Here is a 25,529-nt window from a genome sequence, read left to right as displayed (position 1 = left end):
TACCCAGATCTGAATCCTGGCTCTTATCACTTTCTAGCTGTGTGATTTTGGATAAAGTGCTTAACCTCTATGGGCTTCCATTCCCTTGCCTTTTTTAAAGGGGATAATTCCAGTACCTATCTCATTTGTTGTTTGTAATGAGCTGGTATGTGTAAAAGCCCACGAGCTTTGGTACACATTGATGTGCTCACTATTCTTCTTATTAAATGTATTGATATGAGCTCTGTAACTTTCAAAGTTGTGTTTGGTGACCATGGACTTCTTCCAAGGAAGCATTTTCAGAATTCCTTAGGGAATTGCCTTCAGAGCCCAGATACACCTTTTGACTTTTTTCAAAAGTGACAAATCTGGGCCCTCTGACAGTGGGTTGTGTCTAAAAACTTCAAATGATATCCAGAGCTAACTCTGACAAAAGTGGCTGATGAAACTGGGTAATACTGAAATGGGTCAAAAGCGAGGTGTATCCAAAATGTAATAAAAATAACTGCATCACATAAATTGGCTTTGAAAGCAACTCTAAAAGGGATTCCAAAAACCATTTTCAGCATTATCAGAACCATTTATGCAGATTTTAATAATGTGGAAGAAAGTCATTTTATAATATTAGGTGTAAATATCAGGTTATAAAATAGTTTGATCCCAACTTTGTAAAAAGAAAAAAAATAGGCACAGAAAAAAACTGGAACATTAACAATGGCTCCTTCTCTGCAATGGAATTATCGTTAATTTTTCTTCTCTACACTTGTAGTTTCTAGTTGGTCTACAATTTAGCAACTCTCAAATTGGGAATTAAACCCTGCATTGCTGGTAAAAGACCAAGGCTAGGGAACAAGATCCCTCAGAAGGGCAGCTGTCCATCTAGATTTAGTACTTTGCCTAGTCGAACACTTTGTTTTAGAAAGACTTACGACTTTATAGATAGTACATAATAATACATGTAAGAGCACCAACTTTCTCCTTGAGAATAGAAACTATCATCTAATTCTTTTATGTTCCTAATAGCACTTTAGGACAATGCTAGTACACAACAGGTGCTTCATAAATACTTGATGGCTTCACTACAGAGGATCCCCAGGTGCAGGGCTAATTTGATACTGCTGGAGGAGGACAGAAGGAACAACAAAGCACCTAAACCCCACACCAACTTTATGATTCTGGGCATGAGTGCCCCCGGCAATGAACGACACGGGCTCATATTCTCCCTGAGGGAAAGTTAATGGTCCAGGGATCACAGGGATTGGCACAGAGTGGTCACTTAAGTCAGGTAGCACAGGGAACAGAACCACCCCTCCCAGTGGTGGAGGAGAAGATGCCTGTGCCCAGCCCGCTCCCCACCACCGCCCCGCCCTGCCTTGCCCGGCGTGGTCTTACATACTGGAGTTTCGGTGGGAGCTGGCCAGGCTGTGTCCGGCCATCTCAGGGGGGGGCTGGTGACCACGGTGCAGGAACTGCTGGGAGCTGAGCATGTGGCTGGGGTGGGCCACCTGGTTCATGCTGTGCAGGACGTTGACCTGGGGAGGGAGAGCTCAGTAGGCACGCGCTTCTCTGCAGGTCCCACTCCACTTCGCTAGAGCCCATCTGCTAACCCTGACCCACAGCATCTTTGTCTCTGCCACTGCCAGGTGGCTTCTCCATGCTTTGATGCCCTCTCCCACCAACTTTGGGTCTCAGTCTGCTCCACCCAGGCTCCTCGACAGCGGGGGAGCTGTGGAGGGAAGGAGACTCTCTGAATACCTCCACGATGAATTCATTGCTGGAGTAACGACCATTCATTTCTGAGCAGGACAGCCGGAATTTCCTGGCATAGAGGGCAGCTCCGTGTCTTAGCCGATAATGAGCCTGCCTCAAGATCTCTTCATACACAGTGATGCTCTCTACCCCTGTGGGAGGAGGAAGCAGCTCAGGGCAGGACCCTCTCTCTCAGACCACTTGATAGCACACACAGCATGGGTCTATCTAGTCCCACTTCCTTAGCAGAGGTATGACTTGAGTTCTCCTGAGAGATGTACTGCTCCATGTCTAGCCCAGCTTTGACTGACTGGGATAGGGGGATTGGGGTCCATTTCCTGCTCTGCTCTTCTCTAAAAACTCTGAGGTTTCTGGGTAGGGCTGAAGAGAAGGCAATAAGGACACCCTGCAAGACGGAGGGAGGAGGCAAGCAGGAGGGAAACAGAGAGAGTGGAAAATTAAGAAGTCTTTGGTGAGTCTCTGGAAGGGAATGGAAATAGGAGGGAACCAGTTATGACCATCTTCTCCCACCCTCCCTTATGGAGGATCCTGCGGAGAATAGCAGGCTACCAAGCTACAAAGTCAATACCACTACTCGTTAAGATGTGGGCGTGTGAGTTAAAGCTCTGGTGTGTACAAGAGATCAGAGAAGTGGAAGACATAGAGAAGATAGCTAGGACCAAACAGCTAGAGGATTAAAAGCTCATCAGGGAAGACTGAGCCACAGAAGGAGTGAAACCAGGAACAGGGGAGCCAGGGTATAGAGAGAAGCAGGGAGAAAGAACCACTTGGGAGCCCAAATGCCAGCACAGCCCCACTAGCGGCAGTCTGGAAACCAGAGGAGCTTCCAGGCTGGCAAGGTGCAAGATGGCACTTGGTCACATCCCTAGGCCTGGAAGGAGGACCCCCTGAGATTCCCAGAGACTTGATCATGGGGAGGGGTGCACACAGAAAAAGAAGACAGGCTCTCAGTCCCCACTGACCGGCGATGGTGAGGTAGGCGGACGTGTTGGTGAGCTCCAGCCCTCGCTGCTGCAAGGATGCCATGTCCAGGAGCAGGCTTTCCCGCTCGGGGTCTAGGTCATCCCCCACCAGGGAAATCTCACAGCCATCCAGGTTGTGCACGATCTCATCTGACATGCGTGTGTCTGTCACTGGATGGGAGAGAGTCAGCATATGGGTCACAGCCAAAGGGCCCACCTCATGGCCATTCATCCCCCCCCCCTTCCAGGCTCAGCCCCTGAGAGTAGTCGGCATCATTTTCAAAAATGCCATTACCCCATACTTTCCTCACACCCAGAGGCCTCCTCCTGGCTCTATGTCCTCATGTAAATGGTTCTAGGCAAGCAAATGCAAGATGAAGTCACTCGCATGTCTAGCCCCAGATTTTCTCCCTCCCTCTGGTTCCAGACATGGGCCATTTCTCGGGATGACATCACTCCCTGGAGTCATCCTTTTTTTTTTTTTTAATGATTTTTTATTATATTATGTTAGTCACCATACAGTACATCCCCGCCCTGGAGTCATCCTTACCTGTACCCTGCCAACTCTCATACTTTTTGGTCTCCACCTGGTGAGAAATGGAGCAAGTGATTTGAAGATCAGGGAACAAAGGGATCCCCTCAGGTCCCTCAAAGTCCACAGCCGGGTGGGCAAAATGAGCAGTGCCACTTAGCAGGATCTGGGGGGCATCAGGCTGAAGAACCACCACGTAGCCCTCCACTTCAGGGATGGAGACACAGGATTCTTCACTGAAGCACCTAAATGACAAGAGGGGAGAGAGGCAGCTTGTGACCCCAACACCTCCTCCCCTACAATCCATACTCTGTTTCATCCTTCTAGGCCTCCATCTCTACAACAGAGCACCCCATGTCAGGGATGGGGAGGGGGAGAGAGAGGGACAGTGTCTCTGCAGTGGCACCACTACCCCTCCATATCAAAGCTGGAGGGGAGATAGCCTTTCCTGGGAGGAAGCCACTGTGGGAAAAGATCAAGGACGGATCAGGTGACCCTGACATACACGGCTGAGCACATCATCAATGCACTAACCCAAGATTATGGAACATCTATCAAACTCCATTCTACAAACTGAACCTACCAAAATGTTTATACATACACAGTTCTTGACTCGGGAGATTTAAATTACAATGTGTGTTCAGCAAAATGTCTGGCAGATACATGTCCAAAAATACTCAACAACAAAAGCTGGAGAGCCTATCCAAGGATGTCCTCCTCCTTGGTGTATCTTCCATTCATTCCCTTCAACATCAGAGAAACCTACTTTGGTAGGTGAGCTAATGTGACAGTCTTGGACCTGCCTCCATGGTCCCGCGTAGCCTCACTGACCTCCTAAAATACTCAGCCAGGCCAACCAACCCAGAGCACAGCTGCTCGGAAAGGTGTTCCCAGGGTCACCTCCAGCCCCATGCTTTGCCAATCAATAAGAATGACACCTCGCGTTCTCATCACACTTGCTAGTTTCTGAAGCATTTGCACATATTATTTTATTCAACCTTATTTCAGTGCTGTGGACTCGGGATAAGAAACCAAAGATGATCAAGCATCTTGGCCACACAAGAAATATATGTCAGAGCCGAGGTCTAAACCTACTCTTCTTATTCTAAGGTCACACTCTTTCCACACTCTTTCTGAACCACAGCTACTATTTGGGGCCTGGATTTGCACCAAATTTATTTATAAAGAAGTACCCCTGGAACAAGCAGCCCTCAAAAGGGAGTTGGTAACTCAGAAGCAGGGCCAATGGTCCATATGCTTGTGCTAACTGAGGGGGTGTTACTGAGCGTGCCCAGCTTGACCACAGGAGCCAAAAGGGGGATCAGATACGATGAACTCAGAGCCGCTGATGTTACCAATGTCCACAACCTGCTGAGTTCCTGTGCCGCAGGGAGTGAGACCTAAGAATCTGCACGGTCATTCCAAGGGGCCCAGATCAAAGCCTCTTGGAAAACGATGTCAGCTGACCCTGAAAGCACAGGCTGCAACAGACATCCCCACTGCAGCGAGCAATCCAAAGGAGATCCAAAGGGCAACAGGGGGCCGGCCCTGACCCGAAGGCACTAATGATCCGGTCAAGAGCTGAGATATGGCACACAACTTCAAAACAAAGGCAAACACAGTCACCATCATGTAAGTGGAACAAACAAAAACCCACGAGAGTTTAGAGGGGCAGAGGTTATTTCTGGTTAGGATGGAACTGGGGCATTTGGCAAGGGAGGACAGCAATAGTCAAAAGAAGTAGCAACTGAGCTGCCTTTGAGGGAGGGTAGGACTTCAGCAGGCAGAAAGTAGACCCGCGAGTGGACAGTGAGGGGTATACCAAGGGGAAGAGAAGAACACGAAGCAGGAAAGCTGGGGTCAGATGCTGAGGGCTTTAAGCGCAGTTTTTGAGCACTGGCCAAGAGAAGGCCATTGATATCTTCTACATCGGGGAAATAGGATGAAAATTCTGATTTACGACCACTAACCTAGCCTCTGGTGGAGGGTGAACTGAAGTTAGAATACTAGAGATGGGTCCACTCGTTAGGTTATGGCAAGAGGCCAGGTGAGAGATCATCAGAGCCAGAACTGGAGCCATAACAGCAGAAATGGGAAAAAAGGAGACACATTCCCCCACACCTGGCACAGGCAGGATCAGGGTGACCCGGAAACTGATGGAGTGTGGAGGACAGACAGGGAGAAATCTGAGAGGACTCAAAGGTCTCAAGCCTGAGTGAATCCAAGGACAGAGACACCATCACAGAAATAGAGAATTCAGGAGAGGGGCTAGTTTGGTTGTCATTATTTCACCTTCAGCTTGTCTGTGTGAGGTGCTGGCAGAACTTCTAGATAGAGGTTATAGCAAGCAGGTAGAAAGTCAGGGGCTCAGGGAAAAGGACAAAGTTAGACAAAAAGATGTGGTAGCCATTTATTCAGTGGTTAATGCCACAAACTGGATGGGCTTTCCAGTAAAGAGAGGAAAAAAACCTTAGGGAAAATCGGCATTGACAAATAGTTGCATAAGTCTGGCTCTAAATGGACAGAGCTCCAAGAACTGAACTCTGGAATCTGGGGAAGCCACATGGACTAGGGTAAGGCTTTGTACCAGAGATAGGGAGGTACTGTTAGGTACTTGCCTCTCCCTCTTTCACGGGTGTGCACGCACGCGCGCGCACACACACACACACACACCCTTCTATTTTCTCCAATGACCTCAAGGAAGTATTAGGTTAGCACTAACCCCATGGTAGCCCCATAAATGGAAAAATGAGAGCTCTCTTTCTTGACTTCATACAGAAAACAAGATGCCCTCCCCCTACTAAAAGACCAAAGTTAGGTTCCCAGCCCTTGGATAAGCCTCTCGCCTGGGCATGAAAGACAGAGGAGGAATTCAGATGAGTCCATCAACACAGAGGAGGTCAACTCCTCCCCTATGGGACCCCCTTGCAGAGCCCCACCCTAAGCCAAAAGACAGCACCCTCCCTTCTGACATGGCTCCTGAGCCTGGTGAAGGGCATGAGGCAATTGCTTGATCTCTGGTGAGTTAAACCCTATAAAACTGCATGACTGCCTTTTAACAACTAGAGTTCCAGCTAGAACATGGGGAGGGGGCACACTCAGCTCTGGTCTGTGCCCACGTGACTCCAGCTACCTGTGGCCTTCAGCTCCACACCGTGACCACACCACAGGCCAGATGCACGATTCCCAAAAGCTACTGCCCCGGCCTTGCAGAACTTAATTGTGAGACCTGAAAATCATGCCCAGTCACTCTGTAGGGTTCAGAGCTCTCTCCTCTCTACTCTTAAAACCCACCCTTGCCAGGACAGGGACAACCCAGAAATGTTTATCTTCATATCACTTATGGAGAAACTGAGGCAGAGCAGGGGAGAAGGGAATATTGTTCAGGAATCCTGACTCCTACATTGTGTAATCTGCCCACTAGATGGCAGTATCTCCTAAAAACTGCCCCGCAAACACTCTAGGGGGTGAAAATGCCTGCTTGTAATAGCCAACATCGGTGGAATAGGCATTCTGCTAGGTGTTTGATCTGGACTGTATCATTTAGCTCTCATACCAATTCCATGAGTTAGAGTCTATTGTTATAAAAAAAAAAAGCTTCTATTGTTATTCCTGCTTTACAGCATTTGCTTGATGTGAAAAGCTAGCCCATAATAGACTCTATGTCCATAACTATTATGTTTTCATTATCTCTCAATTAATCTGTATTTTTAAACACCTAATATACTTACACCTTGAAATAATTTACAATTTTTCTTTTAAAGAATCAAAATTATTTACTTAGAATTCAAAGGTCAGCAAACTTTCTGTGCAGGGCCAGACAGTAAATATTTTTGGCTTTTGGGCCCTACAGACTCTGTCCCAACTACTCAGCTCTGCCATCATAGTGTGAACTAATATGCAAATGAATGGGAATGGCTGTGTTCTAATAAAACTTTATTTACAAAAACAGGCAGCAGGCCAGATTTGGCCCCAGAGCCATAGGTTGCCAAGGCCTGGATTTAGATCATCCTATTTGACCTTGCGAGAACTTGATGAATCAAGACTAAAATAGGTGAAACAACTAGAGCTGTTTGCTCAAGGTCATCCAGGCAATTAGTATTGAGTCAGAATTAATGTCAGATCCCCCAGCTCCCAATCCAGTACCCTGTCTGTCCCACTTTACATATCAGCATAGAGGCACAGGGGAAATTAAAACCCCGAAGTCCTAGAAGGGTCGTTGGCGGAAACAGGAATGAATCCGTTGTTTAACTCTGAGTCTAGTCCAGGCTCTTCTACAAACATTGCTATGTCAACTGAGCAGTTCAGTTGTCTCTGGGGGCCCAATCTGCCCCATCCATACAGGGAGGGAGGTGTGCCTAGCCCCGGGTGACCTCTAAGGCCAAGGAGTTCTGACACTGTCTGGCTCCGCTCTGGGATTTCCTCCCACCCCCACCCAACACTCACTTGACGGCAGTGGTGAGGCGCAGGGGCCTGACGCCAGGCGTGGCAAAGCGCAGAGTGTTCATGTAAGCCACATGCTGCAGGGCATGGTTGAAGGTCTCCACATCATCCCCCTCCAGGGTGAGCAGGGACTGCGAGGGGTTCACGTGGACCTGGGCCCCAGACACAGACAGCTGAGAGCAGGACCGGGAGGCGGGAGAGGAAGGGAGCAGAGGAGGAGAGGTGGGCCGGGCTCGGGGGCAGGGGGCATGCCCGGAAGGACAGGGCTAGAGGAAGGGGCTATACCTTCATGCCTTTGCCCAGGCTCTCGAAATCCCTATAGTCCAGCCCCTCCCGGCATGCATAGAGGCACTCGATGACCTCGCGGCTCTCCAGGCGGCCTGAGCGCACGCTGAAACCAGCCAGGTAGCCGTGGAAGTAGTGGTGGATCGGCAAGGGGTCTCCTAGGGCAGGAACACAGGGGCGGACGGGAGGTGAGAATGGGTGAGGGGAGAGGAAGCTGGAGCAGGAAAGGGGGCAGAGAGGAAGGGCACAAGGCTGGAGGAAGAGCATGGAAGGAGAAATGTGCAAATGAAAAGGAAAGAAAAGACCAGGAAGTGAGGCTGGGGGGGAGAAAACAGAAAGGAAGACCAGAGAGAGAATAAATCCAACCAAGGAGTAGGGTGAAAAACAGAAGCAACAGAAATGAGGAAAGCTCCCAGGAGAGGGAGAAAGGGAAGAACAGGAGTGGGACCACAGGGAGGAAAGAAGAGCCGGCGGAGGAAAAGGAGAAGGCAAGAGGGCATGGTCACAGGGCATGCAAGGGGACCCAGGGGGACGTGTGGAGCTTCACAGATGCCCAGATCTCCCTGCGTGGGACTGCCTCCTGCCTCCCACAGTCCCATCCACTTTGTGGAAAGCCAGCAAGAGAACTCTTCCACTTCCTTCTGTGGGCAGAAAGGGACACCCAGGATGCCACCAAGCTCCATCTGGCCTTACCTCTCCAAGGGAGCCCTGCCTTGCAGTACTTCGTGCAGGCTCTGCCCCCTGGTGGCCTGGGTAGCAATAACTACAAGGCTGGCTGGGTTTTTGGGTTGGGATGGAATCAGAAGCACAGCACAAAAAGTTAAGGTGAGAGCTCTCTGGTCTCCAGTTCTTTCGCACAGAGTACCTTGTGTGGTGTCTGTACTGTTGTCTCCTCCCTTTTCCTTCTCTTTGTTCTTTTCCTCTGGAGGAAAATAAAAAGTGGCAATGAGTTTAAGTTTGTGGGGACAGATTGGCAGCAAGGAAAAAGAGGTCCTCCCTGCTCTGTCCCCGCCTGTGTAGGACTGGCAACCTGTCCACCAATGTCACATCTCAATCTCTCCAGCCTCTGCTAGAGACCAACCCCCAAATATGCTGCTGAGAAAACACAAGGGCTCTGGTAACACACACACACACACACACGCACCCATGCTCTCAGAAGGAAAAAAATGAAAGAAGTAGCTTAAGGAAAACTGATGGCTCTCTGACCTCCAGCAAGGGAATGTACTGTGGAAATCATCCCTTTGATGGAACAATGTGGGCACTGGCCAAAGCTACACAAAGAGAGATTCTGGTGCTGCCTGACGTGATGACTAGTTGAACAGGTTGCAGATGGTGGGGAGGGGACTGGGGGGGTTGTAATCTCCACTGAAGATCTCTCTGAGTCATCTCATCCAACTGCAGGAAGATGAATGAAGTCAAGCTGCCCTTGCTCCTTCCCCAATAATCCTAAGCCACTAGAGGCTCCAACTTTCAGTGTCTTCACTGAGAAGCTCAAGGGAACTTACCAGTCCAGCAGGCCCCAATCATGAGAGCAGGTTCCCTTCGGGGCGGGTGGATGAGACCATTGTCATGGATGAGGGCAGGGTCAAACGAGATGCCATCGGCATAAAGTGTGACTGTGGGGAACTCCAGGTTCAAAGCATAGTGGTGCCACTCATCATCACAGACCTGGGGGGAATAAGCAGCATAAGGGCAAGAACCCTCAGTTGATTTATCTTCAGGGAACTAACATAAGGTTCTGCCCTTTCTGCTGGGAGACAGGGTACAGTCCCTCATATTCCCAGCTCTATCAGCAAGGCTACTAGTGAATTGCTGCCTACCCAGCGCAAGAAATAACATCCCTGCCCAAAATCTATTAGGCACCAACCAAGCACCCAAAATTCCACTCTTTAGGCAAATCTCTAAAACTATAAACATTCTAAGAGAAGGAGCACACTATTTTGTGAATAAATTTTTCCCCGAAAATTATGTATGTATGGCACCAAAAGGTCTAGCCAAGTTTGTCACCCAACAATAAAACAAAGAGGCTCCCCTTGGAGGCTTCTCCTAGGATCAGTCAAGATGGAGGTGGAGGGCAGTCAGAGGAATCAGGGGTAGAGAGTTCTCTGCCTTATCAGTTTCTATGTGCTGAAATGCCTCAAGATTCAACATTGATCCTTTTCCCTTTTCTCTATGCATGCTCTTCCTAGGAGTGACCTCATCTGTTCCCACGGGTTTAGATACCATATTTATGCTAATAACTCCAGAATCTGCATCTCCAGCCCAGAGCTCTCCTTTGAATGCTGGGCTCTCCACTTGGATGTCACACAGGTCTCTCAAATTTAATATGTGTAAGATGTAAGCCCACACCCCTTCCCAATACGCTCACTTTTCCCTGAGGCAGCATAAACACTCCACTGTCCATCCAGTTGCTCCAATGGATGACCTATAGGACACCTTTGATCCTTCTCTTTCCCTCACCTTCCACATCCAATCTGTTAGCGGGGCTGCTGATCCCAGGTCCAAACAGAGTTAAAAGCTGCAGATTTCTGTGCAGTTCTCTACGTTGCCATGCATCAGTCAAGTCCTCAACCTTTACCGTGGCAACAGCCTTGTCTGGGTCCTTCCACTGTTACATCTCTTCAATACATTCCTCCCATAGTTGCCAAAGGTATCATCTTAAAATAAATCTGATCAGATCACCTCTCTGCTTTAAACTCTTCAAAAGGCTTCTTGTTTCTCATAGGACAATATCTAAACAAACTCCAGCTGACAAAGTCCACTGTAGAACCTTATCACTGCCTATCTCTCCAACCTCATGCCCAGGCTTTCCCCCTTGTTCACTGTATTCTAACCCCACTGGCCTTCTTCCCATGCTTGGAACATGCTGAGTGCTTTCCTGCCTCAGGGCTTTTGCATCAGCTCTTCCCACTACCTAAAACACTTTCTTCTCACCCATTTCTCATCCTTTAGGACAAAACTTAAATTCCACCTCAATCAGGCCTTCCCTGAACATCTGATCTAAGGTGAACTCCCCCCGCCATCGCCTTCCCCATTCTCTACTTCAGTCCCCTGCTTGTTCTTTCAGAGAATTTTTTACAATTCGCTGTCTGTATTTGACTTATTTTTTAAAAATCTACCTCTCCAACTAAAACGTAAGCTCGAAGAAGGCAAAGATTTTGTTTCATCTTATACTCCATTGTATCCTCAGAACTAAGCAGAATGGTAGAGCCTTACTTGATATTTAACAAATATTTGTTGAATAAATAAGGGAAAATAAAAGAAAAGCAGAGTCATGTTACTAATATTAGCAACAAGGGGGAAAGATCAAGAAGCAGCAAATGGCGGACTGTCTCTTTTAAAGACTGCCACAGAAACCGAAGGCTTTTATAGACAGCCCTCAATTATCTAATTTGTGGATTTTCTAGACTCTTCCTTTTCCTTTCTCTTTCTTCCACATCCTGTCTTTTTCCAGCTATTTGCTTACTTGACACTCCACTGGGGCTTGCAAGAAAAATAAAAGGAGATGGGAACACAAATTAGTCCCCACTGGTCCCCGTGGAGAATGAATAAAGCACAGACTGCAACTGTCATTCTAGAGAGGACTTTATACATTTTCTTGTCTATTTTTATTTGTCCTTCATAATCACAGAGAATAGTAGTGAGAATTAACATTCCTTCTGACTTAAAAGGTCTAACACATCATTTAATCCTGCAACAACCCTGGGAGATAGGGCCCCATTTAATAGGCCAAGAAACTGAGATTTAGATATACCAAGGAAGATTTCATGGCTAGTGAGTTGCCATGGCCAGACTCAACCCCAATCTGCATACCCCAGAATTACTTACTTTCTGGCTTACAACATGGTAACTGCTTGAGAGTCAGGGATATGTACTGTTAAGGTTCTAGGTAAGAAAGGGATGAAATAAAACAAAGGAGAAAAGATGTTTGGTTGGGTATGATGTTAGTAGTACTGTGTTCCCAATTTCCTTTTAATCCCAGAGAGCTTTCTGAGGAGATAAGCCTTAGAAAAGGAGAACAAGAGAACCTGGGGGTAGAATGGTCAGGAACTGAAAATGGAGCACGAAGGGGATACAGGGCAACCCAGAAAATACCAACCCCTGCCCCAGACCCTCCTTGCCTGGAAGTAAGGTACACCCACCCAGCTCTCCCAGGAGCCTGGCACTGGCCTCACCTGCTCCAGCTTCCAGAGGAACTTGACTGGGCGGGCACTCTCAAGCAAAGGCCAGTAGAGGAAGGCAATTCTACAGCCATGGACAGTCAGTGAGTAGTGAGAGAAGCCGTCCTCTGAGGGGAGAGGACGAAGACAGGGGTCAAACACAGGGCCTGAGGCAAGAACAGGTTCAAAGCACCAGAGGGAGAGAACACGGGATTCTCATTACTCTCAGGTGCTCTCCCACCCGTATTCCCTAGAGTCTCCTCTCTTTCTCGCCCTCTGACACACAGAGTTCAGCCCAAGTGATCACTAGGGCTTCTCGAGCATTCTGTTTGGCCAAGATGCAACACTGGTTCAAAGTCCCCACAGGTCTTCCCTGTTCCCACCCAGATTTCTGCTGGTCCTTTGGTTAATGCAAACTCCATGGGTGACAACCCTTTTAAAGTCAAGAAAAGTGAGCTTGAAGAAGTGGTAGAAATGAAAGGTCAGGACAAGACCGAGCCAAGAGCGACTGTGCCACTGCAGTTGAGGGAAGAGGGGGACTTGGAAATGGAGCCCACTAGCACTTTGAAGAGGAGGACGGGCAGGGAGGGGGCAGGAGAGAAAGAACAGGGCACACCACTATCCATGCTTTTCCACTGCAGTGGACAGGCTTAATAGGAGTAGACTGGGGGTAGCCTACCACATGGTGGGATGCAGGGGGATTGGGTGATTGCAGGTGAGAAGGGCAGTGAGTGGTCCCATTGTACTCTGAGAGCAGTAGGGTCTCAACCTGTGATGCAGGCAGTAAGCCACACAATTTCAGGGAGCATCAAACCTAGCACCGCCATCTTACAAATGAAGAAAGAGGAAGTGAACTGTCCATAGCCACAAACTGGGCAGTGACAGAGGCAGGATAAGAAGCCAGTTTCCTCACTCTCAGACCAGTGCCCTGGGGAAGGCTCACCATTCTGAACAGTGTTACACACGATGGTTTCCTCTTCCTTCTTGCCCTTGTTGGGAGTGACGCCATGCTTCATCCAAAAGGACAGAGTAAAATGGTCACTGAGGCTGTCCTGGGGTCCAGAGCCCAGCCCAGCTGTGCCACCCAGGGGCACCTGCACAGCTTGGGTGCCATTGAACCAGTAGATAAGGCTGCTGTCCTGGCTGTAGTGCACCGAGAGTCCTGCCGTCCAATTGGCATTGGGGCCGGGCATGGGCAACAGATCTACCTCCCCAGGGGCAGCACCTGCAGAAGCCCCAGAAGGCACAAGTGTCAGAGCTGCGAGGCAGCAGATGGGGAAACTGGAAGCAGCCAGGGCAAGAGTGACTGAAGGGGAGAGATTTCCCACAGCTAATCTCATGGCCTCTTTTGGCCTTTCAAAGACACAAGAGGGTGGACCTCCCTTCTAGGAATGGCTCTCTAATTAACTCATTCTCTAACTCTTCATTTTTCCCTACCATTGTTCCACAATGTACCTGGTAACTGTCTTGTGCTAGGATCATGAATCTTTGAAATGACATGTTGATTTGCTTTGGGGGCCACAAGAGTTAACCACATGCTATAACCTCTGTGGATATGTTCACTTGTGGGTGGGCAAGGGAAGGTGTAAGGCAGAGTCTTAGGAAAGAGGCAGAGGAGGGTTCAGGAGGTCTGGAAAGGGGAGGGCACACCCACCACAGAGTTTCCGCAGGGCCCGCTCTGAGTAGTTGTCACGGTCACAGCCCTTGGCCACATGGCTAGTCTGTAGCTCTATGGTGGCCTGAATATTCCAGAGAGGTTCATCACAGGTCTCCAGGCGGATACCAGGGAACAAAGCCAAGCTCCCTGCACCTGGTGCATATTCAATCCTTTTGTTCCAGCCTGCATAAGGGAAAGGGAGAGGGTAGTGAAGAGAGAGGAGAGGAAGGCAGCCCCTCTTATCCATTCTGTTCTTGTCATGTCCCCTGACATTCTTGGGTAGACAGCCAGGGTAGACAGCTGCAAGCCTGTCCCCAAATATCTCTCCCCTGGCTCCTAAGCTAGCCCTATTATTGTCAGAATGGACAAGAAGGGAGACCAAGGTGAAAGATAATTCACAAGATGAGTCAGAGTGGAGCTCCTCACCTTGCCAGCTGGGTTTACAGGTAGGCTTCACCTGGATCTCCACCTCGGCATCATCTGCTGCCCGCTTCTTCCCACAGTCATAAGCCGTCACCGTGAACTTATAGATCCTCTCGCCACTGTACTGCAGCTTCTCCGTGTTCTCAATGTTTCCTGGGACGGACGTGGAAGGAGACAAAGAGGGTAAGGAACACTAGAGAAAGCTTAGGGAGGCAAGGTGAAGACTCATGAGTCAACTGGACAGCAGATGAATTAGGCAGCAAGAAGTTGGGAAGGAGGTATCTGGGGGAAAGGCTCTACCTTGGGAAGGAGGTTATGGAATGAGGATCTGAGGAGCACAGGTGGAGAGCTCAGTCCCGGGATGTTCTGATGGATATGGGTGTACAGGGCTGGGCAGCTGGTGTGGGCAGGGGATGGACTCACCATCATTGTCGATGAGGAAGGGGGTGTTGGGTGTGAGGATCTCATAGTAGCAGATCTGGCTGTACTGGGGGGAGCAATCACCATCGATGGCTTCCACCCTCAGGATGCGGTCATACAGCTTCCCCTCAGTTACTGCAGCACGGTATAGCCGCTCCACAAACACGGGGGCAAACTCATTTACATCGTTGACCCTCACATGCACAGTCGCCCTGCATGTACCAGAGCAGGAGGAGGGACAAGGAAGAGTCAGCCAGCCTCAAAACACAAAGAGAGGCACAAGTAGGAATGCAGACAGGGAGTCAAAGCAGACAGAAGCCAGTGTGTCCTGAGCCTAGGGCCATGGGCATGCTCATCCCACCCTCCAGGACACCAGGCCCCACAAGGGAAGGGGTGACTGATGTAAGGGGTAAGGAACAACCCCAGGGGACACCAGCAGCTGACTTGGATGACTCCTGTACAGAATGCTATAGGTTGGGTGCCAAGACAAGGGGTAAAACGAAATTTTGTATCCAGCTGGTTGTTCCTCCACAATAATCAAATCCAATGGGATAATCAAGGAAGACACAGAATAAAAGCCAAATTAAAACCAACCAGAGGATGGGGTGCCTGTCTGGCTCAGTCAGTGGAGTATCCAACTCTTGGTCCCAGGGTTGTGAGTTTGAGCCCTACGTTGGGTGTAGAAATTACTTAAAAATAAAAATCCTTACGGGGCACCTGGATGGCACAGTCAGTTGAACAGCTGACTCTTGGTTTTGGGTCAGGTCCTGATCTCACGGTCCTGAGATCAAGCCCTACATTGGGCTCCCCACTCAGCATGGAGTCTGTTTGAGTTTCTTTCTCCCTCTCTCTCTGCCCCTCCCAGCTGCATGCTCATACACTCCCACTCTCTCTCAAATAAATAAATCTTTAAAAATAAATAAATAAATAAATAAAATCTTTAAAACCAACTAGGAGAAGGGAAGTGGTATTTATATAAAAGCCATTAGTCATCTGACATGAGTGCAAGAGGAGTGCTGCCTTCTGTACACCCATGTGCAGTGTGCATGTCAGGTGTGCCCCCCTGTATTCAGGCCCCATGGCGCAAGCAGCCCTGGGGCTCTGCCCTTCGTGCTGAGCCCTGCCCCTCACCAAGATCTAGGCACCCAGGTCCCAGAGGCAGGTCCTATCTCCAAATGGGAAACTGAATCACAAGGAGCGGTTTATCACCAGTGCCTCTTAGTGGCCCAGGAACACTGGCTACCAATCTTTCTCCCATTTTCAGACGAGAAGTTAGCTGGGCACAGTCATGGGATTCTCAGGCCCTGGTTTCATTCATGCTGGAGCTCTCTCCTGCCCAGCCTCACCTAGCGCTGTGCATGAGTATACCATGTGTGTGAGTATGTGCATGCTGCAAAGTGGTGGGGCAGGTGGAAGGGATCCGGATGTGTGCTGAGGTGCTCATCGTCCTTCTCCTCGTTATTCTCCTCCTCATCATAACTCCCATGCACTGAGCCTTTCCCATGTATCAGGCACTGTGGTACACGCTTTTTACATAAACCATCTCCTTTACCCTTCATAACAGCCTAGAGAAATAGGGATCATCATGTTCCCCATTTTACTGAGAAGTAAAAGCAGATCCAGAAAGGCTAAGTAAGTCGCCCAGGGTCATAAGTGGCAGAACCAGGATTAGATCCCATGAGCTCTACTATATGTTTCTATCACCTTAAGTGAAGGCTCCTGGAGGACACGGCCCCCCGTCCCTGACCCCAGTGAACAGAGAGGGGCGGGATAGGTATCAATGACAGCATGGACAGAGGATGGTGAGGGGCTTGGGAGGAGAGAGAAGAGCCCAGCAGCAGGGAGCAGGAGACAAGGGCTTCCTCACTTGTGGGACTTCTTGGTGTTGGTGCCGTCGGGGCCCTCGCCGCAGTCATAGGCCTGGATGGTGAAGGTGTGCTCCTTCTGGGCCTCACAGTCCACTGGCTCCTTGGCCCGGATCAGCCCTTCTCCAGTTGCTTTGTCCAGAATCACGGCCTCAAAGGGCACCCCAGACCCATGGAGCCGGAAGCCACAGATCTCACCTGGCCCAGGGGAGAGGGAGGGATGAGGCTCCTTCTCCTTTGCCACTTCCAGCATCTTCTTCCGAGCCTCAACCTCCCTGCCTTGGGTTCTGCTTCACCTCTCCTTCCAAACCTCAGCCCTTCTCTTGTATATGTGAAAGTGTTAATTATCAGACATACAGCTCCAACAGCAGCTTCCCCAAGCTGCAACCTCTCAGAGATACTGGGTCTGAGATTTGACAAAATCTTGATGCAGTTAACCCCTGCCTGCCCATGTCCTTCTCTCTGGCTCCCTTTATGCAGCCAACATCCTTAAGCCTACGTCTACCACTTTGTCACGGCCTCTTCCCCACTCCTACTGCTCTCCCTCTCGGGACTTCCTCCCCTCTCTTCCCTTGCCCTCTGCCTTCCCAACCACTTTTCTCCATCCTACCCACCTCGCCATACCCCAACCCCAATCACCTGCATAGCGCAGGGGGGCATCCTTGTCCAAGGCAAAGAGTGGTGGATTCAGCAGGACCGTGTTGTCATTCTCCATGACGATGCCTTGGTATTCTGCCTCGATCCATGGCTTGTGCTTGTTGGCTGACCCCCACCCAGGGAGAGGAGAGGAAGCACCTGTGAGCTGGCCCTCCACTCCCACACAACCCAGAGACACTTAGATTCCAGCATTATCACCCTTTCTACCCGCTGCAGCAACACCTGCAGGAGGAAGGGCTGAGGAGAAGAAATCAGCATTAGAGGAGTCAGAGGGTCTGTGAGAGGTCACAGCCTTCTCCTATGGCAAGATAGGTGGTTTCCATGGCAACACCCTATCCTGGGGGAGGAGGGGGACAGCTATCTCCACTGGGAGACGTGGTCAGAGGGTGAAGAATTTTCTTTAGGGATTTCAAGTGCTAGAGAGTGGAGACTGGAGATTCAGGGAGCAGTGGTGGGCCATCAGAAGGCCCTGGGAAAGTGAAGGCCTAGACTAAGGGCAGAGTTGAGTTTAGAAAAGGAAGATCCAGATGTTTCCTGAGATCCTGAGTGTTTACCCTCTCCACCATCACCATCACCCCATTTCAGTCCTGATCCCTCCACTCTGCACTTCTCCCAGCCAAGCCCCAACCTAAGTCCATCCAACCTAAGAGAAGGGAAAATATAGGACAGAAGGAGGGGGACAGAGAGGGACAGGGATGGAGCAGAGGAATCAATGCCAAATGACCGGACCCAGCACAACCGACATCCTAAGGGATTATTGAACTGGCCTAGAAACATGACAAATCCCCTCCCTACTTCTCATCCCTACACTCAAGAGAACACACTCATAGCCAGCACACCTCTGTGTCTCCCACAAGGCCACCAAACCCCACACTCCCTGAACCCTGCTTTTTATACAGACTCATGACTTAGTCCTACTTCTTGCCTACCCCACCCCTCTTCCCTTCAACCACCAGCCAACCAGGAGGGGTGCGGGACTCAGTCAGCCTCTAGATTTGCCCATCTCCTGCCACACTCAGCTCACTCAATTGTGGCTCCTCCCCAGGACTGATCTCCCATTAGCCTGGTGAGGAGCTACAGAGAAGGCACAGTATGTTCCCTTCCCCTCTAACCACCCCCCACTCCAGCTGCCACTGCTTGCTCTGTCTAATCCCACCATGCCAAACACCAGGACCCCAAAGCACATTCATGATGGCCTGTCAGTGGAACATGGGTGGAGGAAGACATATCATCATAGGGAAACTGAGTCACCAAAAGGAAACATGCCCAGTATGTGACGGTGAACAAAAAATCCTGATTTCCAGTCTTTCCTCCAACCACACCACAAAAAGCCTTCTGGTACTGGAATGCCTGCCCCTTTCTTGCAGATGACCACCAAAACTCCTTTCTCTAATGGCAGAGGAGAAGGCCACAAGATGGTGCTCAGAAGGCAAGCACAGGAAGTGGCAGGAGCCTAAGAAGCGGGGCTGAGGTCAGAGACTGAGGTGAGGAGCCACAGCCTGAAGATGAAGGGGCTGCAGTGTAGCAAGTCCAGTGCTGGGCACCCTCTCCACAGCTCGCCCCCAGGTCTCCCTGTTCCTCTCTTCTTGGCCACAGACTCTCCTTGTGTTCATTTCCTTCACTCACTTCTGGCTCCCTGCCCTTCCTTCCTTGACTTTCCCTTCCCCCTCTCCCCACCTGTTCTAGATTTACCTTTCAATCTTCTCTCTTTTTTTGCCTCCACCTTTACCCTCTTTACCCTCCTTCTCATCCCCCTCCCACATCTCTTCTCCCTTGTCCTTCTCAGCTTTCCCTCTCACCACTCATTTAGCACCCCACACACACACCCACTTCTGCCCTTATCTGCCTTTCTCCACCTACCTGAGCCCTCTTCCCCCAACCCCTCTCTCCCTGCCCCCTCCGCCCTGGTCCCTCTGATGGCCTCACCCAGCTGAATTTCTCTGCTGCCTGCCAGAGAGGGCAGCTCTGGTAACCCTCAGCCCAGCTGTACTCAGGGTATGGATGCAGAGAAACACGCCAAAACATACGTGCTCCGAATTGCTGAGCTGCAAGGAAGTATTTCTCCCAAGGATGGGATGGATATGAACACACACCCTTAGTATGGGCACACCCCAGTGAACACGGAGAACCATCCAGAGATGTGTATCACCCTTCAGGGGCAAGTCCTTCTGAGACCTGAGATATCTCCCGCAGGCAGAAACTGGAGGAGGGGGAGACAGAGACCCCAAGATGGAAATGAGGACCAAATGGGAGCCAAAGAAGCACATGGGTAGAAAGAGCCCAGAGAGGACGATGTGGGGAAGGGGATGTGAGGGAGAGAAGGGGGCAGCTCTCAGAAAACGGATGAGAAGGGGAACGGTCAGAAGAACCCACACCTGTCATCTGCCAGAGAGCTTCAACAGCCCCTGGCTCACCCCTACCCGCACATGGCTCTGCCGGATACCCCTCTTTCAGTGCCCCCCTTCCCCCACCTCACTCACCTTTGTTACAGGAGCCGGAGGGGAGCAGGGAGGCCAGCAAGAGGGGCAACAACAGGAGGGTCATGGTGTGGTGTGGGCAGGGCAGGGCAGGGCCAGGCGATCACTCTCCCGCAAGAGCCTCCAGCCGGCTGATTCCACCTTGGGGGAGGGATGCAGGGGCTCTCCAAGGAAGGGAGGGAAGATAGCGGGCCGGGCCGCAGTGCAGGGACAGAAAAGAGCCCGCCGCGCACACTAGTCCATAGAGCAGACCTAGGCAGACCCCAACCTAGGTGGCTGAGGTGGGGGACTTGCAGAGGTTTCTCGTTCGCTCTCGAGCCGGGCGTCCTCACTCTCTCCCTCATTCCCACCCCATCCCCGCTACTGCAGGATGACGTCAGCAAGCCAGGCGAGGACTGATGGGGCGGCTGGCCAATCGGGTGGCTGGGGGGGGCCAGGTGCTGCAGCGGGGGGAGGGAACCAATGGGACTGGGGAGCAGGGGCGGGAGACTGTGTTAGGGCTTTTTCCCTAGACTGCAATTTGGGGGAGCAAGGGAACTGCGGGGGCTGGGGCGGAAGCTGGAAAACCGTAGAGGGGGTGGGAAATAAGAGGGACATTGGGAGAATCGAGAAGCTAGAAACCCGGGGGTGGGAAAGGGAGACGTCAACGGAGACCTGAGGGAGGCGAGGAGGGGCAGTAACACGTCAACCCCCTCCCCCCACACACACACCACCACCAACTCTGCATTAACCTCTTTTCACAGCCCATCCCATCAGCAGGTCCCTGCTGCGCGCCTCCTGGGAGCCGTAAAGCAAAACCCACAGCCTGAACCCAAGAGATCCTAGCATTTCCGTTCCCAGCCCCAGGTGTCTGAGGAAACCATGGGATGGACAGCAGGGAGGTGGAAAGGGTTCTGGGACTGAAGGAAGAGTGAGAGATTTGCACACAACACACACACACACACACACACACACACACGCACACCTGTCCAGACGATTTATTACTAGGTGGGATTTTTTTTCCACTGCCTAGGCTCCCTGCCTCCCTCTCCCCAAACTTCCCACCTTAAACCATGATGAACCAACCCAGCTGATTCTGAAGCCAGGGAAGTTGGTAGGTTTAAAGAGAGGGAGAAAGGGTTGGGGGCGGAGGTGAGGTACACGGTAATTTAGGCAGCCCCTGCCATGGTAATACATCTGGTAAGCGTGGGCTGTCCAAAGGCTGGGAACTGGAGGTGATGGTACCATCAGTGACTACAGAGGGACAGGGAAACCCCTGGGTCCCAAGCCAAAATTTTCCAGGATAGCCAACCAAATACCTCCTTCACTCTCTGCTCCAGACTTTGAACTCAACACTTCTTCATGCTGACAACCCCCTCTGTGCCTGGAAAGAACAGTTTCTCTGCCTCCTTCCTAATGGCCCTATAGGACAAAGAGCTTGGAATGCCAGAGTCGGGGCCCCAACTCAGCGAAGCTGTCTGAGGGAATTGTAGGAGGTAACACTCTAGCATTTCCTTCACTGTGGCTTCTGGCCAGCTGACTGTCCCCCTTCTTTCCCCACCTCTTCCCCCTCATACCTTTCAGGATCCCTGACTCAGTCCTAGGATCTCAGGGTATTGTTAGAACTCATCCCCGGATGAGCTTGGAAGCTGCCACTCCACACAGCAAGACCAGACCTCTCTTAGGGAAGACTGCCCCCCCTCAGAGCTCTGGGACATTTCCCAAGCCTGCGGACAATGGGCTGCAAGCCAAAACTGACCTTCGAAAAGGCTCAAGTCTTGGATGACTGACAGCACCAGATCCTGCTCCAGGTTCCTTCCTCAGGAAAAGCCAAGGTCAGGCACCAAGCTGCCAAGGTCCCACCCCTCCCTCAGATGGCAGGAACCAGCCCCAAACTCATTATGAGAGGAGGGAGGAAGTCTGGTAGGAACTCTTATTGCAACAGGGCCCAGCCCTATAAAAACCCTGGTAAGCATAGACCTTTACACAGCCTCTCTCTCTCTCTCTCTCTCGCTCTCGCTCTCGCTCTCGCTCTCGCTCTCGCTCTCTCTCTCTCTCTGTGTGTGTGTGTGTGTGTGTGTGTGTGTGTGTGTGTGTGTGTAGCCTAGCCTGGAGTCTCTCAGCTTCACCTGCCAGACAACACCCACTCCCTCCGCACCCTGCCTGCTATATTCTCCTGAAATCTCTCTCTATCTTGGCCAGCCCAGACAATGCCTCCCAACCTCACCGGCTACTACCGCTTTGTCTCACAGAAGAACATGGAGGACTACCTGCAAGCCCTAAGTAATGGCCTCACCCTCCCAGACCCCTCTCACTCCTCTTCTCCCCTTTCCCTCCCTGCCTCTCTGTCCCATTGAGAAGAGGGAGTTCTGGGGTTGGATGCTGTGGTGGCATCTGACTTGGGATCCATTTCTAGCCAGGGCATTGGTAGCAAGAGTCCGTCTATGGTCTCAGACCCAGCTAAGGGGCAGCCCACAGCCCTGGCTGGCTTGTAGGAGCCCCACTAAGAGATAGCCCCCACAGACATCGGCATGGCTCTGCGGAAGATCGCGCTGCTGCTCAAGCCAGACAAGGAGATTGACCATCAGGGCAACCACATGATAGTGAAGACCCTCAGCACATTCCACAACTACATTCTGGAATTCGAGCTGGGAGTTGAGTTTGAGGAGGATCTAAGGAACGTGGATGGACGAAAATGCCAGGTACTTTTCCTCAGGCTTGGGGGAGGGCACGTGGTTGAGCGGGTGGGAGCCTCTTAACAATCTGGGGCAAAACAAAGTGCACTTTCCCAGCCAGAGGCAGAGAAAAGCGATCACTACAGTAGGCTGCCGAGTCCCCAAGGTAACAGTCGCCCAACTCGCGCACTCTCCTGCCCCTCTTATTGCCAGCCGAAAGGACAAAAAGGGCAGGTCACCATCAGTCCAAAGAAGAAATGCTTGCTCACCCTCTAGCCTGTGACCTTCTTGGTCACTGCAGACTCTCTTTTCCCTTAGCCTTTATGAGTCCACTATCCTCTATTTCTTTCTGTTTCTTAAGCCTTCCTTTTGGTCTCCTTTGCAGACCCTAGCTCTCCTATTAATCCCTTTAACTGGGGTTGCCCCTAGTATTTTGTTCTTGCCTTTCTCTCTTTTGTCTGTACACCAAAGCATGGGCTAAATCATCTATACCCATGCTTTCTGCTACCATCTGTAAACTGTCCTTGACATGGATTCTCCAGCCAGAGTTGCCTCCTGAGCTCCACGGTGAAGTTTTCATCTGCCTGTACAATGTTTCCAACCGCATGCCCCAAGCTCAAAGCCAAAGTCATTATCTTCCTACCCAAACTATAACTGCTTTATATTTCCTGTCTTTATTAATGGCAATAACCAGCCAGACCAGAGAACTGGGAGTCACAGCCGTATCTTCTGCACCCCCAACACACACACACACACACACACACACACACACATCTAGTTGGTCAAGAAGTCTTTATAACTTTTCTTCACTGTCCAGTATAGTTGCTACTAACCATATATGGCCTTTGAACACTTGAAATGTAACTAATCCAAACAGAGGTGTGTTATAAGTATAAAATACATAGTGGGTTTTTGAGACAATACCAAACAATGTAAAACATCTCAGTAATTTTGATTTTAATCACATGCTGAAATGATAATACTTTATATATTCTAGGTTAAATAAAATACATTATTAAAATTAATTTCACTTGTTTCTTTTTCCTTTTCTAATGTGGCTACTAGGAATCTTGCATTTTCTAATGTGGCCTGTGTTTATGGCCCATTATATTTCCACTGAACATTGTTGATTCTTCCTAGCCTTCCTCTAGTGCCTCCTTCATTCAAGCCCTCATTTCTCGCCTGGTGCCCAAATCTGGCCCTCAATCTTAATCCCTCTCTAACCCACTCTGCATACTGTAGCCACAAGGATTTATCTAAATATAAACATCATCATGAATGAAACCCTCTCAGTAACAATCCCTTATGTTCCAGGTGAGGTCCACTCTACTTAAGAGCCCTTTACAACTATGTGGCCTTCTTTCTTACTTCCATGTTGTTCCTTTTCTTGCTAGAAATTTCCCAGCATCTCCAATCTAACTAACTCCTTGCCTCCTTGAAGACTCAGCTCTTCCCTCCCCACTCCCATCCCCAACACTTGCCTGTGTCACAGGTACCTGCTTCCTGCTCTGTCTGACCAAGATTCTGAGCTCCTTCGTTAGCAGGGCCTATCCTATGGGAGGCTTTAGTACATGCTGGTTGGAATGCCCAGGCCCACCCCGCTCTGATTCAGGGCTGGGGGTGATCCTTCACTCTCAGGTACACTTCAGCTTTCCTCGAAACTGAGAAAGAGGAGAGATTCCCTGGTGGGACTTACAACCAGTCCTCTTTTTCCCCAAAAGACCCTCCAGTCCAGCCAGAAGTATCCAAAGGACAAAGTGTTTGTTCTTCATTACCCACCCACCCCAGTTCTACCCCTCGTTATTCTGCTCCATCCCTGCTCTGCCCTAGCAGTCACTGTAGACAAACTATGGGCCCCCCTCAGTGGCCTTTGGGAGTTGGGGAAGGGAGTCCTACTGAATCAGAGCAGCCATCTTACTCAGAATGAAGGGGCTGGAGCAAGACAGTGTCCGCGGTGGTGTGAAGGGGGGCAGCCCAGCCAGACTGAGTTGGATGCATTTGGGATGTTCTGCCTTATTCCTGCTTTCCCTATAGACAATAGTCACCTGGGAGGAGGAGCAGCTGGTATGTGTGCAGAAAGGGGAGGTCCCCAACCGAGGCTGGAGACACTGGCTAGAGGGAGAGAAGTTGTATCTGGTAAGCTGGGTGAAGGCTGGGAGAGGGGCCTCCAGATAGGACTCATCCCCTTGCCCAAATCGAGTCAGTCTCCTGTGCCACCCCCTACCCCCCTCCAAGGAGAGCAACCAAACAGAAAACAAAAGCACTGGCAAGAGTAGAGAGAGGAAGATATAGAGGGGCCAAGTGGGCCCTGGCTACAAGTCAGATGAATGTCCATAAATCATGACTAGAGAGACAGAGCCTAGCCATTTCACATTCCGTGACCCAGCTCCCTTCCTTCCTCTGGGGTGAAAAGTTGAAGGTGTGGGACAATGATACAATTCCCCATACATCAAATGCTCTAGCTGTTGTCTCCCAAAGGATTAAACAGAGCTCAAGGACCTTGAAAAAGGAACTCTGGCTGGCAAGAACCTTCTTTCTCCTCATTATTCCTACTCTGTCCCCAGGAACTGACTGCAAGGGATGCAGTGTGCGAGCAGGTCTTCAGGAAGGTCAAGTAGCCAGAGAGGAGCTGAGGGCCCCTACAGATGGCACCGGTCCCCAGACTCCTCTTGCTCGTACCCCTTCAAGCCCAGATTGTGCCAGGTCAGCAGTCCCTTTCTCGGGCCACTTACTCTGCCTCCGGGTCCCTCCTCACCCCTCCCCATGTTAATCTATAACTTGCAACCCCCCAGGCCAAAGTCCTTTTTCCTCACACTCCACTGCCCAATAGTAGCCTCAGATCCAATTCCCAGTCTGGCCTCCTGGATGAAAGAAACAGGCAAAGGGGAAAGACCCCTTGAGAACAATGGATCTCAACTCTCTTTAGTTCATTTGGTCCCTTATTTTCCATCTAAGCAAGAAATAAGCTTTGAGCATTTGGGGACAAGTAAGAACTCTGTCCTGGTGGAACTTTTGGAAAACTGACTAGGGTTCAAGAATTTAAACAGGAACTACTGGTAGAGTCTTTTGTCTATTTCCTGTCCTTATTCTCAAGAAAGCCGCATGTGTTCAACAGAGCCCAGCCCAAGGCAAGGCCTCACCCACACACAGTTCAACAGACCACATGTACCAACGTCTGAATGAATCCTCACTATCTTATATTTCCACACTACATTTTGGGGAAGTGGAATGGGACAGGGTGAGAC

The 25,529-nt window shown here is 50.4% G+C and overlaps 2 protein-coding genes across 4 annotated transcripts in view; one reads left to right on the top strand and one right to left on the bottom strand.

The window, feature by feature from the left end:
* The window catches only part of CLSTN3 (calsyntenin 3), a 32,463-nt gene extending 11,806 nt beyond the window's left edge, over positions 1-20,657 (bottom strand). Inside the window, exons 1-16 of the mRNA XM_002922217.4 lie at positions 19,634-20,657; positions 17,136-17,258; positions 16,499-16,694; positions 14,635-14,843; positions 14,215-14,364; positions 13,786-13,971; positions 13,075-13,356; positions 12,147-12,259; positions 9,477-9,639; positions 8,837-8,893; positions 7,972-8,129; positions 7,690-7,838; positions 3,262-3,488; positions 2,712-2,882; positions 1,735-1,880; positions 1,376-1,511 (exon numbers count right to left, since the gene is read on the bottom strand). Coding sequence (XP_002922263.1) covers positions 1,376-1,511; positions 1,735-1,880; positions 2,712-2,882; positions 3,262-3,488; positions 7,690-7,838; positions 7,972-8,129; positions 8,837-8,893; positions 9,477-9,639; positions 12,147-12,259; positions 13,075-13,356; positions 13,786-13,971; positions 14,215-14,364; positions 14,635-14,843; positions 16,499-16,694; positions 17,136-17,258; positions 19,634-19,697 — 2,530 coding nt within the window. The 5' untranslated portion in view covers positions 19,698-20,657. The remainder of the gene's footprint in view (positions 1-1,375; positions 1,512-1,734; positions 1,881-2,711; positions 2,883-3,261; positions 3,489-7,689; positions 7,839-7,971; positions 8,130-8,836; positions 8,894-9,476; positions 9,640-12,146; positions 12,260-13,074; positions 13,357-13,785; positions 13,972-14,214; positions 14,365-14,634; positions 14,844-16,498; positions 16,695-17,135; positions 17,259-19,633) is intronic.
* A 1,500-nt stretch (positions 20,658-22,157) lies between these two features.
* The window catches only part of C1RL (complement C1r subcomponent like), a 34,896-nt gene continuing 31,524 nt past the window's right edge, over positions 22,158-25,529 (top strand). Inside the window, exons 1-3 of one of the 3 annotated variants that reach the window (XM_034645356.1) lie at positions 22,173-22,311; positions 24,319-24,420; positions 24,849-24,987. In XM_034645356.1, coding sequence (XP_034501247.1) covers positions 22,305-22,311; positions 24,319-24,420; positions 24,849-24,987 — 248 coding nt within the window. In that variant the 5' untranslated portion in view covers positions 22,173-22,304. Of the gene's footprint in view, positions 22,312-24,318; positions 24,421-24,848; positions 24,988-25,529 lie in introns of all 3 variants that reach the window. The other 2 variants (XM_034645357.1, XM_011228702.3) reach the window with 2 other exon arrangements.

Source organism: Ailuropoda melanoleuca, chromosome 16 (genome assembly GCF_002007445.2).
Source record: "Ailuropoda melanoleuca isolate Jingjing chromosome 16, ASM200744v2, whole genome shotgun sequence".
Classification (NCBI taxonomy): domain Eukaryota; kingdom Metazoa; phylum Chordata; class Mammalia; order Carnivora; family Ursidae; genus Ailuropoda; species Ailuropoda melanoleuca.
This window is presented reverse-complemented; position numbering and strand designations above follow the sequence as displayed.